Raw genomic sequence first — 18974 nt, 5'->3', positions numbered from 1 at the left:
TGAAATCATGGTAATCCTTAGTCTATACATTGAATGAATGTATGTCAACAAAAACTGTTACAATCTAATCAATATCAAGACATATGCAGATAACAGGAAATGTAGACAATTAAGAATCAGTACCTACATTCAAATTTCCTGACACCTTCTAAAAGCCATACAGATCAACAAGGCAAACAAGTAAAAGCATCCATAGCATACACCTACAGCATACCTCAGAGACAGGAGAGTCCGCAAAATCCAATTAATAGGTAAGTCACACAATAAAGGACCAAAAACACATTCTTCTCAAGTGCACATGGGACATTTTACAGGATAAATCAGTCATATGTTAGGCTGCAAATTAAATCTCAACAGATTTACAAAGATCAATTATAAAAAGTATCCTCAGACCACAACAGGATGAAGTTAGAAATCAGTAGCAGAAGAAAAACTGAAGAATTCACAAACATGTGGAAATTAAACAACACATTCTTAAACAACTAATGGATCAAAGAAGACATCACAACAAAATTTAGGAGACATGGAGAAAGCAGTGCTAAAGGGAGGAGATTTGTAGCCAAGGACCTCCAATGAGCAACCTAACTTTACAATTAAGGAACAAGAAAAAGGAGAACTAAACCGATAGCTAGCACAAGGAATAAAATAAGAAAGATTAGAGCAGAGAAAAGCAAAATAGAAGAAGAAAGACAATAGAGAAAACTAAAAGCAAAACAAAACAAAAAACAAACAAACAAAAAAAAAAAAAAACGAAGTTGATTCTTGGAAAAGACCAACAAAACTGACAAATATTTAGCTAGATGAATTAAGAAAAAAAGAGAGGAGACTTAATTTAACTAAGATCAGAAGTAGAAATGGGGACATTACTACCAATTCTGCAGAAATAAAAAGGATTATAAGAGAGTGCTATTAACAACTGTCCAGCAACAAACTAGATAACCCACATGAAATGGACAAATTCCTAATGCAAAACCTACCATAAATCAGAAGAAATAGAAAATCTGAAGAGGTCTATAATTAGTAAGGTGACTGAATTAGTAAGGAGACTGAAAAAAATCTGACAAAGAAAAACCCTGGACCTGACAACTACACTGGTGAATTTTACCAAATATTTAAAGAACTAATACCAATCCTTCTCAAGTTTTGCTCCCAAAATTGATGAGGAGCACTGTTAACTCATTCTACAAAGCCAGCATTACCCTGATACAAAGTCAGACAACAACATTACAAGAAGAGAAAACTACAGACACACATCCCTTATGCACAACGATGTAAAAACACTCAATCAAATACTAGCAAACTCAATTTAGCCACACAGTAAAAAGATCACATAGCAGGCAAGTGGAATTTATTCCTGGAATGCAAAGATAGTACAAAAACCAGCTTATTTTAATATATCCTATTAACAGAAAGAAGGGGGGGAGGAACCACATGATCAACTCGATGCAGAAAAAGCATTTAATAAAATTCACCATTTTTATGATAAAAACACTCAACAAACTCGGAATAGAAGGAAACTACCTCCATATAATAAAATTCATCTCTGAGAAGCCTTACAGCAAACATCATATTGAATGGTAAAGACTAAAAGCTCTCCCTTTAGATCAGGAATAAGGCAAAATGCCCACTTTCACCACTTCCATTCAACACAGATTTTGAAGTTCTAGCCCTAACAATTAAGAGATGAAATAGAATGCACCCAAATTAGAAAGGAAGAAGTAAAATTATCTCTGTTGATAAGTGATAATTATCTTTTATGTAGAAAACCCTAAGTTTTCAGCAAAAACACTGTCATTGCTAATAGATGAATTCAGCAAAGCAGCAGGACACAAAATTAATATACAAAAACAAGTTGCATTTCTATATACTAACAATAAACTATCTGAAAAGGTAATTATGGAAACAATCCTATTTATAATAGCATCATAAAGAATAAAATACTTAGAAATTAAAAACATAAAAGACATACAGTGAAAAACGATAAAACAATGCTAAATAAGACATAAACACATCACATGTTCACAGGACTTAACACTGTTAAAATGTCAATACTACCCAAAGCAATCTACAGATTCAATGAATCTCTTATCAAATCCCAAAGAGGCCTTTTGCAAAAATAGAAAAACCCCGCATAAAATCCACATGGAATTTCATGGGATCTCAACTAGCCAAAACAATCTTGAAAAAGAAGAAAAAAGTTCCTGATTTTGAAACTTACTGCAAAGCCAGGGTGCCTGGGTGGCTCAGATGGTTAAGTGGCTGACTCTGTTTCAGCTTGGATCACGATCTTACTTACGGTCATAATCTCAGGGTTGTAAGATCAGGCCCCACATTGCACCCCATGCTCAGCATGAAGTCTGCTTGAGTTTCTCTCCTTCTGTCCCTCTCTCAGCTTGTGTTCATTCTATCAAATAAATAAAATCTTTTTCAAAAACTACCACAAAGCCACAGCAACCAAAACAATGTGGTACTGGCATAAAGACAGACATCCAGACCAATGTAATAGAACAGAAACAAACCCTCACATATATGGTCAAATGATTTGTGACAAGGATACCAAGGCCATTCAATGGGGAAAGGGCAGTCTTTTAACAAATGATACTGGGAAAACTGAGTATCCACGTGCAAAAGAATGAAAATGAACTCTAACCAAAAAAGAAAGAAAGAAAGAAAGAAATTGAACCCCTACCTAACACCAGACAAAACTTAAAATGGCTTAAAGACCTAAGTATAAGACCCAAAACTATAAAACTCTTAGAAGAAAATATAGAGGAAAAGCTTCATGACATTGGATTTGACTTCACAACATTGGCAATAATTTCTTAGATATAACACCAAAGGTACAGGCATAAAGAAAAAATAGGTAAGTCAGACTTCATAAAAATTTAAAAATTTCATGCCTCAAAAGGCAGTATCAACAAAGTAAAAAGGCAATCCATAAAAATAGATAAAAATATCTGCCAATGATATATATAAGGGAATAATATCTAGAATATATAATTTCTAAAAGGCAACAAAACAACCTGATTCAAAAATGAGCAAATGAGTTGAAAAGACATTTCTCCAAAGACATACAAACAGCCAAAAGCACAGGAGAAAAAAAAAAATGTTCCACATCATTCATCATCAGGGAAATGCAAATCAAACTACAAGATATCACCTTATACCCATTAGAATGACAACCATCAAAACATCAGAAAATAACAAGTGTTGACAAGGATGTGGAGAGATCGGAACCCTTGTGCACTGTCAGTAGGGATGTAAAAAGGTACAACTGCTGTAGAAAACAATACAGAGGTACCTCAAAAAATCATATATAGAAGTACCACATGACCCAACAATTCCACTTCTGGGCATATACCCAAAGAATTGAAAGCAAGGTCTTGAAGGGATATTTGCACATCCATGTTCATAACATTATTCAAAATAGACAAAAGATAGAGGCAACCCATGTGTCCACTGATGGATGAGTAAACAAGCAAAATGTGGTATATGCATACAATTATTCAGCTCCAAATAAGAAAGAAATTCCAACATATACCACAACATAGATGAATTTGTGGACATAATGCTAAGTGGGATAAACCAGCCACAAAGAAAGAAATACTGTATGATTCCACTTATTTGAGATATTTAGAGTAGTCAAAACCACAGTCAGAAAGTAGAAAGGTAGTTGACTGTACTGGGGTCAAGGGGAGAAGGGAAAGTGACTGTTTAATCAATAGAGTTTCAGTTTTATAAGATGAAAGGAGCTATGAAGAGGGATAAGATATTTTAAGATTTTTCAATCTTTAAATTTCATGTTACATGTGCTTTATCACAATAGGAGAGCTAGTTAATACATATAACCACCATACAAAATGGGTGATCTATGATTGGATCTTGGTTTGAACAAACCAAGTCTATATATATTTGGTGACAACTAGAAAAATTTGAATATGGACTGAATCTGTCCTCATGAGAGAAAGACTGGAAAGACTGGAAGGTAGTATTACACTGCCTAGAGAATACGTTTATGTATATTTGGGCAGCAAAAATGCTCTAAGGCCTTGCCGCCATCTGGGAGGTTCGAGGCAAATGTGGAATTACACACTGCAGTGAGCACTTTCATCTGAAAACTAGTATTGTCATTGAAACAGAATGACACAAAATCACAAAGTTGCAAAATGCTGATATGCATCTAGGTATTATGCCACTTTGTGCCTCTTCCTATGCCATGTTTCCATGTTCTCACTCACTGATGAGAGGGGATGGAAAGTGGGCTCCAGGAGGCTCCCATTTTCATTCCTCCCCAGACTCCCAATACAGTGAGTGTCTGGGCATAAAGTAAACTCTGCTAATCTTAATAGGAGTAATATGTGTATGTATTCACACCCAATTATAAGCTAACTGAATGCTGTGAGACCTCAATAAATAAGTAGTAAGCCATATAGAACAAATATATTTTTAAAAAATATTTTATTTTTATATTTGAGAGAGAGAGAGAACAAGGAGGGAGGAGGTGAAGAGGCAGAGGGAGAAACAGATCCCCCACTGAGCAGGAACCCAATGCAGGGCTCAGTCCCAGGACCCTGGGATCATGACCTGAGCCAAAGTCAGATGCTTAACCAACTGAGCTACCCGCACACACCTAGAAAAAATATATTGATCTAAAGGTACAATGTAATGAAGCTCTAAAAGCAAAAAATATGTTCATGAAAAAAATAAGTAATTGTAAAGTTCTATGTTTTTTAGTAAGAAAAAAAAATAAAGCCTAACTTGTTATCCATGTCTACCAAGAAAAAAATAATTGCATTAGAGTTGATATAATGACTTACATAATGATTTTCCTGGATACAATTTTGCCTGGGGGTAACCAGGGATCATCTTTTCATCTCTGGCTCTAAGATTTTCAAGCTCATGTTTGATAATGAATTGACATTCTGCCATTGTAAGGAAGTCATCATTGTCATCTAAATGAAAGCAAAAATTTACCATTATTTTCTCCGTAATAGCCAAAATAAGGTTAAGAATACAGAAATGATGGTATAAATAAATAAGGAGTAAGTAAGCAAAGTATAAAACTGCTAAATTAAACAGAACATAAAGCACCTTTGATATGCTATATGAAGAAAAACATTGTTTTGCCTTCAAATAATACAATTCTTCAATCATGGTACAATGGTCCCGCCTTATCTGTAGTTTTGCTTTCTGGGCAGTCAGTTACCCACATCAATCATGGTCCAGAAGTGGATGATCCTCCTTCTGACCTATCGTCAGGTCAGAGGTAGCCTAACACTATGTTGTAATGCTTCGGTCATTCACCTCCCTTCATCTCATCAGGAGAGCATTGCACCATCTCACTTCATCACAAGAAGAAGGGTGTATACAATAAAAGGCACTTTTAGAGAGAGACCACATTTGCATTAACTTTTATTACAGTAGATTGTCATCATTATTCTATTTTATTATTGTTGTTGTTAATCTCTTACTGTGCCTCATTTACAAAATAAGCTTTGTCACAGAGATGTGCATATAGGAAAACACTGCATATACAGCATCCAGTACTATTTGCTATTTCAGGCATCCACTGGGAGTCTCTGAATGTATCTCTTACGACTAAGAGGGGGGAGGCTACAATACCAGTTCTTATATAATATAGTAGAAACATCCAAACGGCAGATGCTTGCTTGATCCCATCTAATACCAATGAGCAGAAGGCAACATGGTCTTTAATTCTAACACTATTTTAACCAGGGAATGGAACTGAAGTTTGGCTGTATGACAAATTCTCCTCCTTCAAACTCTCAAGCTCAAGCCATTCCCTTCTGGGGTTGAAAATCCCTCCCATAAATGAGGGAGAAGACAATCTGATAAGAAAACTAGTATATTTTGACAAGTGAATCCTCTTAAAAATGAGGTGAATTTTACCATTACCATGTATGCACTAAGACATAAAAATCCAGAGTGAGTCTGAAGAAGCCTAATCACAACACATCTTCTCCTAACTCCAAAAGCCCCAGCAGGGACCAATTTAAATTATTTTGGAACCAAACTCCCACTCTGACATCACAGACATCCTGGCTTTCTCAGTTCTTTCCAGAATCCATTCCCTTCTGGACCCTCTGTGAGACCAGAACAGAACCAGTTACCCTACAGAAAATGGCAATTCTACAACTCTGGACTACTACTGCATTTCTCCTTATAAGATTTTTCTGTATCAAGCTAGTGAATACTTACCATTCTGAGAATTAGAACAGAATTATATGTTATATTGTCATGCTAATTTATGTTCACCCGTTCCAGGGGTTCCCAAAGTAAGGCCCATGGGGCATATTGCATTAGCAAATTTTAGTGGAACGCATCTTCACCCATTTATTTCTTATGGTCTAAGGTTGCTTTTGCTTTACAAGGACAGTATCAAGTAACAGCAAGGGAATATATGGCCTGCATAGCCTAAAATAGTTACTATTTGACCCTTAATGTGTTTGCTGACCCCTGATCTACTCATCAAAAACTTATTTTTGACATAAACTGATGCTGATAGAAACAATCTTGGGACTTACCATCATAATCTTTGAAGTTATGTCGGGTTCCATATGTAAAGGCTCTCATAGTGTTATCATTACACTCCTTTACCAAACCCATTGCTTCTGCACCCAGTAATAATGTAATTTTGGAGGCACCAACAAGATATAAGTTCTCATTTTCTAGTGTTTCTTTCTCATATTTATTTAATAGTGGTCTAAATAGCAGCTGGGCACCTTCAAAAACAAAAGGTAAAAGCAATCTTAGAAAAGTTTCAAAAATGAAAACATTCTAAATAAGTATTGTTTCTAGCTTGATATAAGGAAAATGTATTAACAATTCAAATCTATCTTCTAAATAAATAGGAATTACAGGTAAGTTGATATCCTCCAGAAAACTACCTTCTAGCATCCTATATTTCTGCTCAGAAGTCTAATCCTTAATGTGTGACCTACTGTGTCTTTCTTTCTTGAAGTTTGTAGTATGTCTCCATTCCCAGGGTTCTGGAACTTTCCGATGACAAACCATTTTCACCTACAGTGCAGTGGGCCCTTTCCATCTGAAAAGGCCTGGCATCACCCTTGAGGTTTCCTTTGATGATTTCTTCTTCTCCTTTCCCTCTGTCCCCTTTCTAGAACTCTTTTTATTTAAGATGTGTACCTCCTGGCCTAGTCTCTAACTTCCTGACTTTTTCTCTCTCAAAGTTCCTAATTCTGTACCTTTTGCTCTATTTTCTGGGAGGTTTTATCAAGATTATCTTCTAACCCTAATACTGTGTTTTTAAATTTTGCTTTCATACTTCAACTTTATATAAGCTCTGTTTTTCTAAATGAATATTTTACAGTCTCCAACTCTTGATTTACAGAATGTCTGTCCTGCCCTCTCATAAGTGAAGGAGTTAAGTTTTTAATTCTCTCTTGGTTTTCTTCTTCTGCAGTTTGCTGTTTCTACCTGTTTGTTTAGGTTAAGCTTTGTCTTTCATGTTAGGGACTTTCCTCAGATGTGTGGTGATCTTTTCCTGTATGTGCGTGTTTAAGAAAGGGGTTCTAGGAGGCTGTACTCAAGTTCTGAAGGTTTAGATGGAGCTCACTGAAGATGGCCTTTAATGCACAGTCCTCTGGCCAGGTTGTTTTCCATGGGCAACTCTCTGATTTCTACACCTTTGGTTATTTTGTGTTTGGTTAGACTCCCCAAGGAAGATTATTCAATCTGCTTCCTAGATGATTTGAATCTAGCTGCTAACATTCTAGAAACTAAATTAGGTATGAGATTAGTGGGATGGAGGATAAGGGGAACAATACTCCATTACTCTATTTTCAGTACAGAATCTATCACAGAAGCCCCCATGCCAAAATCCAAGCATCTGACCCTTTACAGAGAAAATTCAGTCTTCTGCAGCAATCGTAGAATACAGGGATCGGGGGAATCTATTTCTTAAATGAATCTCAGTCGATTCTTTTTTTCTTGCTCTTGGTACCACTTATTTCCACCCCCATAGGCCCCTACAATCACTAATACCTAAGTCCACAGGAGCATTCTGTGGTGCAAACGAAACTGCACCTCAGTTTGTACTCCTGCCAACTTCAGCTTTGACTTGTTCAAGTCTGAGAACTTATTTACCACTCATCCACCTGTTTTCTAGCTTCCAAAATGGTGCTGCTGTTAAATTCTTTCTTCTTTGTCAAAGTAGATATCTCTTTTTTAAAGATCCTTTTATTGTCATTTCCATAGAGGTTTGAAAGAGAGTAAAAGTAAACATGAGTGTTAAATCCACTGCCATGGGACGCCTGGGTGGCTTAGCAGTTGAGTGTCTGCCTTTGGCTCAGGGCATGATCCTGGGGTCCTGGGATCGAGTCCCACATCGGGCTCCCTGCATGAAGCCTGTTTCTCCCTCTGCCTGTGTCTCTGCCTCTCTCTCTCTCTCTCTCTCTCTCTCTCTCTCATGAATAAATAAAATTTTTTTAAAAATAATAAAATAAAATAAATCCACTGCCTTTACCTGAAATATCAGGATACTTTTTTGGAATGCTCTTTCATATTTCCCAGCAGTGTAAAAAGATGCCTACCTCTGCCCCATCCCTGTGTCTCCGTGCTGAAGCCACACCACGAGCAGGGAAGACAATACACTGAAGTCCCTTGCTCTTAGGCATTTACGAATGTTCTTCCATCACAAGACTTTTATTTTTTTTTATTTTTTTTTATTTTTTTTTTATTTTTATTTATTTTTTTGGGGGGGGTACCAAATTACTTTATTTGAAGGAATGATACAAACGAAAGAAGTAGATGTTTCGGTACAACTTATAGAAAAGGTAAAGGTAACCCCAACATGCATGCACTGCCTCGGTGACCAGGGAAGTCATCCTGTGGCTATGGGAAGACAGCCTAAGGCTTAGCTCTCACTATCACTGTTTCCCAGGGTGTGCTTGTCAAAGAGATACTCTGCCATGCCAGATTCGGGAGCCCCCATCTTGCGCAGGTTGGTTACATGGTCACCCAATTCTTTGATGGATTTCACCTACTCGTTCAGGTAATGAGTCTCAATGAAGTCACACAAGTGGGGGTCATTTTTATCAGTGGCCAGTTTGTGCAGTTCCAGTAGTGACTGATTCACACTCTTTTCCAAGTGTAATGCACACTCCATTGCATTCAGCCCATTCTCCCAATCGTCACGGTCTGGTTTCTTAATATCCTGAAGGAAGATTCGACCACCTCGTTGGTTCTGCAGCTTCATCAGTTTCTCAGCATGTTCCCTCTCCTCATGAGATTGGTGGAGAAAATATTTGGCAAAGTTCTTCAAAGCCACATCATCGCAATCAAAGTAATAAGACATGGACAAGTAGACGTAAGACGCGTAGAGCTCCAGGTTGATGTGGCGGTTGATGGCGGCCTCGGAGTCCTGGTGGTAGTTCTGGCGCACCTGCGAGGGGGACGCGGTCGTCATGGCGGAAGCTGAGGAGAGGCGGCAGCGGCGGCGGCTGCGCGGCGCTGGGGCGGCGGCGGCGGAGGCCTTGGGGCGGTCCGAGAGCGCTGCGTGGAGGTGGCCGAGGGCTGGCTCTGAGCGGCGGGCCCGGGGAGGGGAGACGAGCGCCGGGTTCCGTCCAAGCACTGTTGAAGCAGGAAGCCGCGGCGACTCTCAGCGGAGACTGGCCCATCACAAGAATTTTAAAGAAGGGACTCCAACCCAGTGAAACACGTCAGATTTCAATAAGAAGGTATTCCAGTTTTTCAGTCTTCTTTTGGTTCAGTTGTTTGCAAAACATTAAAAATTCCACTTTGATCCAAGGCTTTACTATTTAGAAAGCATTTCCGTTTACAGTAAAAATCTTTACTTAAAAACCTGCCTATTTAAGTTGTATTCAGTGTTTGGAGACTTGGTAAAGTTTTAAGTGAAGTGCAAGTGCAAATCAATTCTTGTTTTGTATAATTTTATGAAGTTTTTGCTCATGTAAAATGTCCTCCACCCTCTCACCAGATCTAGATGCCTATTTGCCCTTCAGGAGAGGGGTAAGCTTTGGCTTCTATAAAGTCATCCTTTTCCATCCCAAAAAGTATCACCAAGTGTCACCTCTGTCTTCCCTTTACCCTTCCAACTAGTTTACAAACAATTCATTTTTAAGTAGCATGCACTGCTTTGTAACAGTTCTTTCATTAGGGTTTTTTATTGTGGGGTTTATTTTTGTCCTGTTACTACACAATTTCCAGGATTTGGCATTCAGTATCCATACACTGACAGTAACATCCTTGCAGGCAGAAGACCATATTAATCTCTCCCTCAACATCATAACTCACATATAAAGAGCACTCAGTAGATACTTGTTTTTTCGTTTGACAAATAGTGACCTACTGTGCCAGGCCAGGTACTAGGCACAGCATTTAGAGCTGTGAACAAAATCACTCAGGTTGCTTTTGGTCTAATGTTGACTTAAGGTCTCCTTTCATATCTACATAAATGAAGAGCAAAGAAATAGATATTAATTTTAGAAACATATCAATGAAAAAACTGTAAGACGTATTTGAAAATATACTTTTAGTCACTGATCACAACTAAGTCTGAATTATGTTTATTTTACTCACCACCATCTTCCTTTTTAGAGACAATTCTGTTTTTCAGCCATTCTTTGGTTTCTTTTTTGACATCCTGAGCCAGTTCTAGGACCACCAAAGGTGTGAAGGAACTCTCACAAGTATCCAAAGCTGGTAAGGTCACTTTCATCTTTCACAAACTTGCTGAAATTAAAATAAAATATAAAGCACATGGGTTACAACAGAAAAGAGAAATATATATAGACAAACATATATTTGTATTTTCTCTTAATTACACCTAATTCTGGATTCCAAGAAAAAGGAAAATATCTCATGATCCAGTTGTGTTATGTGACAGGCTCAACCAATGATTCACAGCACATGTGTAAGCTAGGCCCAAACAAAGTAAGGCGGAACACCATCCTTTTCTGTAAGCAGCTCAGAACACAGCAGGGGGGACACCCAGATAAAGGGAAGGACAGCAGTGTAAAACGTGCTTTCACACAGGAAGAGTACAGAAGTATTTATAAGGGATTTGACACCTGAACGGGATTTAAAAGAATGAATAGGAGTCTGCCGGTGAGACTTGGATGGCATTCTAAATAGAGGAAATAACATTCCCTTACAAAATAATGATGACAAACAGCCAACAGAATCAGAGAAATACAAGTAGATTAGGTACAGCTGCAGCACTACCTATTAGCTTCCTTCCTAGTTTTTCTTTCTTGAGAATATCATCTTTATCTCTGTTTCCAAGTTTGAAAAATGACTCAAGTCAACTTGGACACCCACAAATGGTATTAAACTAAGGCCTAATGGCCTCCCTCTAAAATGTTTTTCATGTGAATCTCTCTAACCCATTGATTCGCAGCAGGGACAATTTCTAGACTTTAGACAATCTTATTCTAAGCTTGTACTTGATTTAAGTTTTAATGACTCCAAAGTACAAGTGCCAATCAATTCCTGGGAACAATCACAAAAGGAGTGCACAACACCACCGAACACCTTTCCATTCTTAAGGATGAACTATGATCTTGCAACAAGCTGATCTAATAGAACAGTGTAATCTGGTGTACAGTAATACACTTTTGTTTTTCTCCCATAGAACATAGTTTTGGGGCAACATAGGTATTATAAATCAATGCTGAGTTCATCTTATAGCACAAATGCTTCAGGAACGCTATTATAAAATACCAGCCAAATCAAAAGTCAGCATGCTACACTTTATGAAAGTAACCAGATCAAAACAGGACTCAGTACTCCCCTTCAAACAGCTAAAATAATGTGGTCAGGAATTATATGGAATGAAAGAATAAAACATACCAATTAGAGCTATGGGAACTCAGAACGCTTAATATGCAAAAGTTTTCAATCAAGAAAAGGGAGAAAACCATGTTCTACACAAATCAATGATGGAAGAATAAAGACAGTATAGGATAAGAACAGTAAGACCAGAGCAAGGAGGGGCCACATTTTGTGAGCTGTTGACTGAAATTTAAGGTACAGTTCACATCTGCTCCAATGGCCAGAAAGGAGTCACTGTAAGTTTCTGAGCAGAGGATTAACTACGTGTCAGAGCAATATGAACCTCAACAGGTAAATTTAGGGGGCAAGACTGTGTTTTTCATCTTTCAACTCCTCTGAACTTTAAAATTTTTTCATAACAAAAAGTTGGGGAAAATGGTTAATCTGCCAGTAGACTACAGAGGCTTAGGCATCACCAACTTTTAACTGGAAATATCAAGTACAATGAACATTTATGTAGTAAATGTTTTGTGCCATGCTGTGACAGAGTCTGAAAGTACAAAAGTAAGGTCCCCATCTTGCTTCTGGGGAGCTCGCAGTCCTACAGCAGAAGCAAATGTGCACCAAATCATTCTAACACAAGGCCTGAGCACCATAGTCATAAACAGGTGAGGTGGGGCAGCAGGAGGGAGAGATTAACTTTCCTGGAAGGGAGGCTGAGAACCAGACACCCTTCAACTTGGAAAAGGTATATGCAGATAACTCTAAGGTTTCTGACCTGGGATGTGGGAAAGAGTAAATAAAGAGGCAAGTTGGAAAGAATGGCACAATCAGGGTTCAGGGCACAATCAAGGGTTCAGCAGGGTACATGTGGACATGCATCAAAGATGTCAGTTTTCTGCCATTTATGCATTGCCTAATATCGTAATAAAAGGCCTACCTTATTCATAATTACCAGGTCATAAAATAATCTTTTAAAGACACTAAATGCAGGTTTCAGTTCTATACACATATATGAGCACCAGCTACAAATTCATAATAAATATTTGCTCACTGATTTATTCTCATTTGAGATACTACATGCCCTTCATTACTTGAGACAACCTTAACAAGATTTCTAATATATTACAACGTGTCACTATCTCTGATATCCAAAGAGTTCCTACAAACTCTTGGGAATATCATCTTTAACTCTGTTTCCAAGCTTGAAAAATTCTCAAGTCAATTTGGACACCCACAGATTAACAAAAAAAATACAAAAAACTAAAATCACAAGTCACAAAAGAAGAAATACAAGCAGCCAACACACATTTTGAAAAGATGCTCAAACATACTAATAAAAGAAATGTAAGGGATCCCTGGGTGGCGCAGCGGTTTGGCGCCTGCCTTTGGCCCAGGGCGGATCCTGGAGACCCGGGATCGAATCCCACGTCGGGCTCCCGGTGCATGGAGCCTGCTTCTCCCTCTGCCTGTGTCTCTGCCTCTCTCTCTCTCTCTCTGTGTGTGACTATCATAAATAAATAAAAATTAAAAAAAAAAAAAAGAAAACAGTTATGTTTAAAAAAAAAAAAAAAAAAAAAAAAAGAAATGTAAAATTAATATAAGATGCCTTTCCCTTTTCAGTTTTGCTGAAGTTGAAATGTAGACAAGGCCCAGTTCTGGTACAGGTGTAGAAAATTGGGTATTTTCACACATGCCTGACAGATGTTGTACTTTAGTATCACCTTTCCAGAAAGCAGAGTGGCAGTATGAAAAATAATACTAAATACTCCTACTATTCATTACACAACAATGCCATTTCTAGGAATTTATGCCAAGGAGATAATAAAAAAGAATCTACATATAGTAGAAGTTCATTATAATTTTCTTTTTTTCTTTCTTATTTATTTCTGGGTTTTAGTTATGGCAAAGAAACAAGAAATAACTTACAACTGAAAGTCTAACAAGGGGAGATTGGCTAAATACATAAAGTGTGTCACAACTATACAATAGAACCATCAACACAAGGATACAGATGTGACTATATTAACATGGAGAACATTTCATAACTCCTTGTAAGGTAAAAAAAAAAATACAAAGCATGATCCCATTTACGGATATACAGGATCCATACTAATAGCAAAATGGCAACACTAGCTAACGTTTGCTGGGGACTTACTACATGCAAAGCACTGGACTACTCATTAAATTCTCACACCAATTCTATGAGGAAGAAACTCTTAACATTTTCATCTAGCAGATGAGAAAACTAAGGTCACAGAAGTAGGTTTGTCCAATGTCACACAGTAACAAGCAGGAGAATTGGGATTTAAACTGTGGTGGCCTCAGGTCAGAGCTCACACCCTTAACCATGTGTGGATACACTCACATTTCAACCTATACTGTGTGTGTTTTAATAAACATCCTATCAATGATTAGTCAGATATATTTCTCCAAACTACCATGTCTAAGTAGTAGGATGTAAGCTGATTGTTATTTTCTTCTTTAAATTTTTCTTTTTGATTGAATTTTAATGAGCAAGAGTTTTTTTTATAATTATTAAAAAAAATGGTTTTTTACTGTTGTAAAATAGTATGCACGAGCCCCACATTTTCAACAGTACGTGTAAAATGCACCTTTTAGTAAAGGCCAAATGATACTTTTTTAAACCTGGATAATACAAGGTAATATTTTGCTTTAGTCCCCTGATTAAAACCATACGAACCCTGTGAAAGAAGAGTTGCTTAATTTTAAAGATGTTTTGGAGTAAAGATTAACTAACAATGAAAAAGCCTTCTGTCCAACAGTATATAAAATGAAAGGAGTCAGGCAGCCTGGGTGGTTCAGTGGTTTCGTGCCACCTTCGGCCCAGGGCCTGGAGACCCAGAATCGAGTCCCACTTCAGGCTTCCTGCATGGAGCCTGCCTCTGCCTGTCTCTCTGCCTCTCTATGTGTCTCTCATGAATAAATAAAATCTTAAAAAAAAAAAAAAAGAAAAGAAAGGACTCAGCATCTAGGCACATTCCCTCTTATCCAAAAGGAGACTGCCAAAAGCACCAAAGGAGCTGGAGAATGATAGAATTTTTAGAGGAGAAGGAGCTTTAGGGGTCATTTAATCCTGTGACATCACTGTACTATGTTCATAAGACCCAAACTCACACAACCAGCATGGCAGATTTAGAACTGAAGACCAGTGCTCTTTGAATGATTTTCTGAAAAAGATCTTTTTTTCATTTTTATGAACTTAGTCAATAAAGTCAGTTTTACAGTTTTGTCATTAGAAGAAACACTGGCCGGGATCCCTGGGTGGCGCAGCGGTTTGGCGCCTGCCTTTGGCCCAGGGCACGATCCTGGAGACCCGGGATCGAATCCCACGTCGGGCTCCCGGTGCATGGAGCCTGCTTCTCCCTCTGCCTATGTCTCTGCCTCTCTCTCTCTCTCTCTCTCTGTGACTATCATAAATAAATAAAAATTAAAAAAAAAAAAAAAAAAAAAAGAAGAAACACTGGCCTAGCCAAACTGTACAGGTGCATGCTTTTGCTCCATAAGTCTCAAAGACTAACACAAATGGCAGTGTTGCATGGACTCTGCTTTGTGCAATGTGAACCATGTGGTGGGGGGAAAGACTACTAAGGCTTTTTAGTGGAGTTTGGTAAGCTTTGATCCCTTTCTCCAGTACATAAAATGCTTTTGGGGTTTCAACACTGTCGGTGACAATCCTTTAAGGACCAACTCTGCTCTGTTAACGCTTGCAGTTTTCAGCTGTTCTACACTTAAGCCATCCATTGAGCCAAAATGTACTTACAACCCTGGCTGCCTAAGATGCCCTTCCTCATCCTGCTATACCTTCTGTGCTCTCTTCTTCCTGTCCCTGTAACCAACCTAGGGGAACCTACTGCTCAGGGAATTTTTGTCCCTGTATAGAAAACCTCTGGATGTCCCTTCCTTGGGGGACTCCTGCCCCTGTGCTCTGCATGCAGCAGAGTACAGGTAAGGAGGATTTAGTTTTACAGTTAACTGGTCAGTGGAATCCAGGCATGCCCTAAACCCACTCTCCAGTTGGCTGGCCCAATGGAGTGAACAGCAAGTCTAAAGTAGTGAAAACAAGAAGCCTCATGGCAGCCTTGGCCTAAGCTGAGTTCTGCAACCTGCTTTCACCAGAGGATCCTAATATGAGCTTGGTTCACCATTACAATATATATGACCAGCACATGGTACCAAAATACCAGATGGGAGGACATTTAAGTGTGGGTATGGAAGAGAGGCTCATGGTCCCAGTTGGGGCCAATCTAAAAACAATGATTCAACATATGTAGTCTTCTTAGGCACTGAAAGATAGAATGATTTCTGCAACTGCAAACAATTTCTCCATTTTATGCAGGTTGTCAACCAGGACGGCTGCCAGGAATGACTAAAAGGCATAGCATACAGGTTTCACAGATGCTCTGGGGCACAGGATAGCCATCCCAAATTCTGTTCTTATCATGTGCTGGACTGCACAGAGGGCCAAAGGGAGGCCTATAAATGACTTGGATTCATGTGGCTGTTAGATTAGCTACTGGATCACTTGCCTACAGTAAGAGGTAAATACTGACCAGAGTGGTTGAAATGTCCATACAAACACACTGTGAGTTCAACCATGGGTTGGGGGTGGGGAAGCTGGGGGTATGTACATTCAAGGATCAAGAAAAGGAGACCGTGTATTCACTTTCTGAGTTTAGGAGGTGGGGAACCAGTGGAATTATAAATTCAAAGGCGAGTAAGAAGGAAATGCACAAGCAGTCTTCAGAAATCACCTTATTTCAGACTCAAGGAGAAATGTAAACCAAAATTACACAATTACTCTGTCATGAAGCAGAACAGGAACACATCAGTGAGAGAAAAATGAAGGGCCACAATGATTGAGCTGGAAAATGAGAGGGATTTTCTTAGGAGAAAAGTTATAACTTTAATGGCCAGGGCTAGAAGGAAGTACAGGACAGCTCCAGAGGCCCTGAGGGTAAAGACAACTTGGGGACATGCTCTGAAACCTCCAGTAGGCAGTTAACTATGAGGGCATTTGTGGGACATTTTTTCCTTGAGACCCAAGGTAGCTGCGTCTTGGTGTTATGTAAGATGTGGGCAAATTTAATAGTGGGAAATCAACACTGCACACAGCCACCCTCACTAGAGTTTCTCAGAGACACTGACAAGGTAAGGAAGCTGGTGAGGCCCACTCCCATACCTGGGAAATTGGTGGTATCAGGACCCCACAAGAAGATGCAGGAGAGGCAAGACAAGACATACTGAAGACGGCCTGGCCACAGCAGCCCAAGCCCTGGCCTGATTAGATGCTGCACTAACAGAAGGCCACCTCTGCACAGAATCACCCAACTGAGCCTTGCCACAGACTGACCAATGAAGTGAAACAACAATATTTCCACCTCTCGTTTAAACTTTGTGTCTACTCTCATTATGCCACATACTGACAAGATTTTGCTTATTTAGGCTGGAATAATGTCTGAAAATCTGAAGCAGCCCTGAATCTCCCCTGCAAGTGCAGCACCTGACACAAAACTAAATTTCTACTGTGATAAAAGAATGAATCCATGATAACCATACAACCATTTAAAAAGATGTTTAAGGAGAATTTTTAATGATCCAGGCAAGTGCTAAGTGGGGGGAAAAAAGCAAACAAATTAATATAACAATATGACCCCAATGATGTAATATGTACATTTAATTTGCAATAAAATACAAAAAGAATTAAGAAGATTTGCACCCAAATGTTAAGAGTTGGCGAAATTACATGGGATTTTAACTTTTATCCCTATACTTTTTCTCAATATTCCATGTTTCTACAATGAAAAACAAGTTTCACTGGCTTTAAGCCACACACTCCAATTTACCAAGCCTTTTCCATTCCCTTCCATTATTTTCGACCTTTTAAAATTCATTCAATAGCTGGTCTGCGCAGATATGATCTACTTTCCACCGTGAATTGAAAACTATGTATCATACTCACAAAACAGGAAACCTTAGAAACATCGAGTTCCGTAGGTTGGTGTGACTTCAAATTGGAAAGAGGCAAATAATAAAGATTTCTTTTTTTTTAACGCCACGGGGCTAAATTCTTAAAAATTAAACTCCGCAGGTTTAAGGAAACGGGAACTGTTTTCATCCTGGGCGAACCCCACCGCACTTACTACGTGGGACCCTGTGCACAGTGTCCAGGCGGCCGGAGCGGTGTTTTGCAGCAGCCCGTGCCGCCCAGTCCAGGCCCGGGGAGGCGCCCACGGGGAGACCGCTCTGCTCCAGCCACCTTCTCAGGTGTCCCAGGCCCTGCCCCTGGCTCGCACGCATGACTCGAGTCGTACGCTACGTCCCCGCGCGGAGCCTGGGCAGCCCATCACCCGGACCCCGCAAGTCCGCTGCGGCCACGGAGGGTTCGGACTTCCCCCAACCCGCCCCGCTGAACCCGGGGGGCGTCAGTCCCGAGCCCCGCTGAACAGGCCCTTCTTCCCAGCCCCCCTCCCTGCGACTACCCCCCGAGCCCGCATCTCCCCCCATCCCGGCCCACGTCCCGTTCCTGGGCTGCCAACACTGGGGGTGCACCGGGACGGAAGGAGCCCCGCCGCCAGGCAGCCCGAGCTCAGCCCCGCACAGGCCGGCTCCCCGCCGCCGACACGAGGGTCTGCGCTCCCTTCCCCCACGTACCGGCCGCAGCGGCGCTCCACGCCTTCGGAGGCGGGCCCGGGGCCGGAGAGACTCAGGAGCCCCCGCGGACGCTCTTTGGCAGGGGCGGACGCAGGCCGCTGGGTGTGGCGGGGCTGGCGGGGCTGGCGGCGCTGACGGCGCTGACGGGGCTGACCGGGCTGACGGCGCTGACGGCGCTGACGGGGCTGACGGGGCTGACGGGGCTGACGGGGCTGACGGGGCCTAGGAGCCGGAGCGCAGGCACAGCGGACCACGCCGCGAGAGGCGGGGCCGGCACTGCGCCGTACGGAGCGGGGCGGGGCCTCGCGGGAGGGCGGGGCTCGCGGGAGGGCGGGGCTCGCGGGAGGGCGGGGCTCGCGGGAGGGCGGGGCCTCGCGGGGAGGGCGGGGCTCGCTGGAGGGGGGCTCGCGGGAGGGCGGGGCTCGCGGGGAGGGCGGGGCTCGCGGGAGGGGGGCTCGCGGGAGGGCGGGGCCTCGCGGGAGGGCGGGGCTCGCGGGGAGGGCGGGGCCTCGCGGGGAGGGCGG

The 18974-nt window shown here is 40.7% G+C and overlaps 1 protein-coding gene and 1 pseudogene across 5 annotated transcripts in view; both read right to left on the bottom strand.

The window, feature by feature from the left end:
* ANO10 (anoctamin 10) overlaps positions 1–18725 on the bottom strand; it is a 228679-nt gene extending 209954 nt beyond the window's left edge. For 4 of the 5 annotated variants that reach the window (XR_007405152.1, XM_025461464.3, XM_049099760.1 and 1 more), the window contains exons 1-4: positions 18451–18723; positions 10582–10734; positions 6546–6743; positions 4818–4952 (exon numbers count right to left, since the gene is read on the bottom strand). Coding sequence is in view for 4 of the 5 variants with exons in the window: in XM_025461464.3 (XP_025317249.1) it covers positions 4818–4952; positions 6546–6743; positions 10582–10720 (472 nt within the window). In the remaining variant the exon portion in view is untranslated. Of the gene's footprint in view, positions 1–4817; positions 4953–6545; positions 6744–10581; positions 10735–18450 lie in introns of all 5 variants that reach the window. The other variant, XM_025461462.3, reaches the window with a different exon arrangement.
* Positions 8742–9668, bottom strand: LOC112668823 (ferritin heavy chain-like; annotated as a pseudogene).
* Positions 18726–18974: the final 249 nt, after the last annotated feature.

This window comes from Canis lupus, chromosome 23 (assembly GCF_003254725.2).
Source record: "Canis lupus dingo isolate Sandy chromosome 23, ASM325472v2, whole genome shotgun sequence".
NCBI classification, from domain to species: Eukaryota; Metazoa; Chordata; class Mammalia; order Carnivora; family Canidae; genus Canis; species Canis lupus.
Note: the sequence above shows the minus strand (reverse complement) of the source record. Positions and strands in the feature narration are given on the sequence as shown.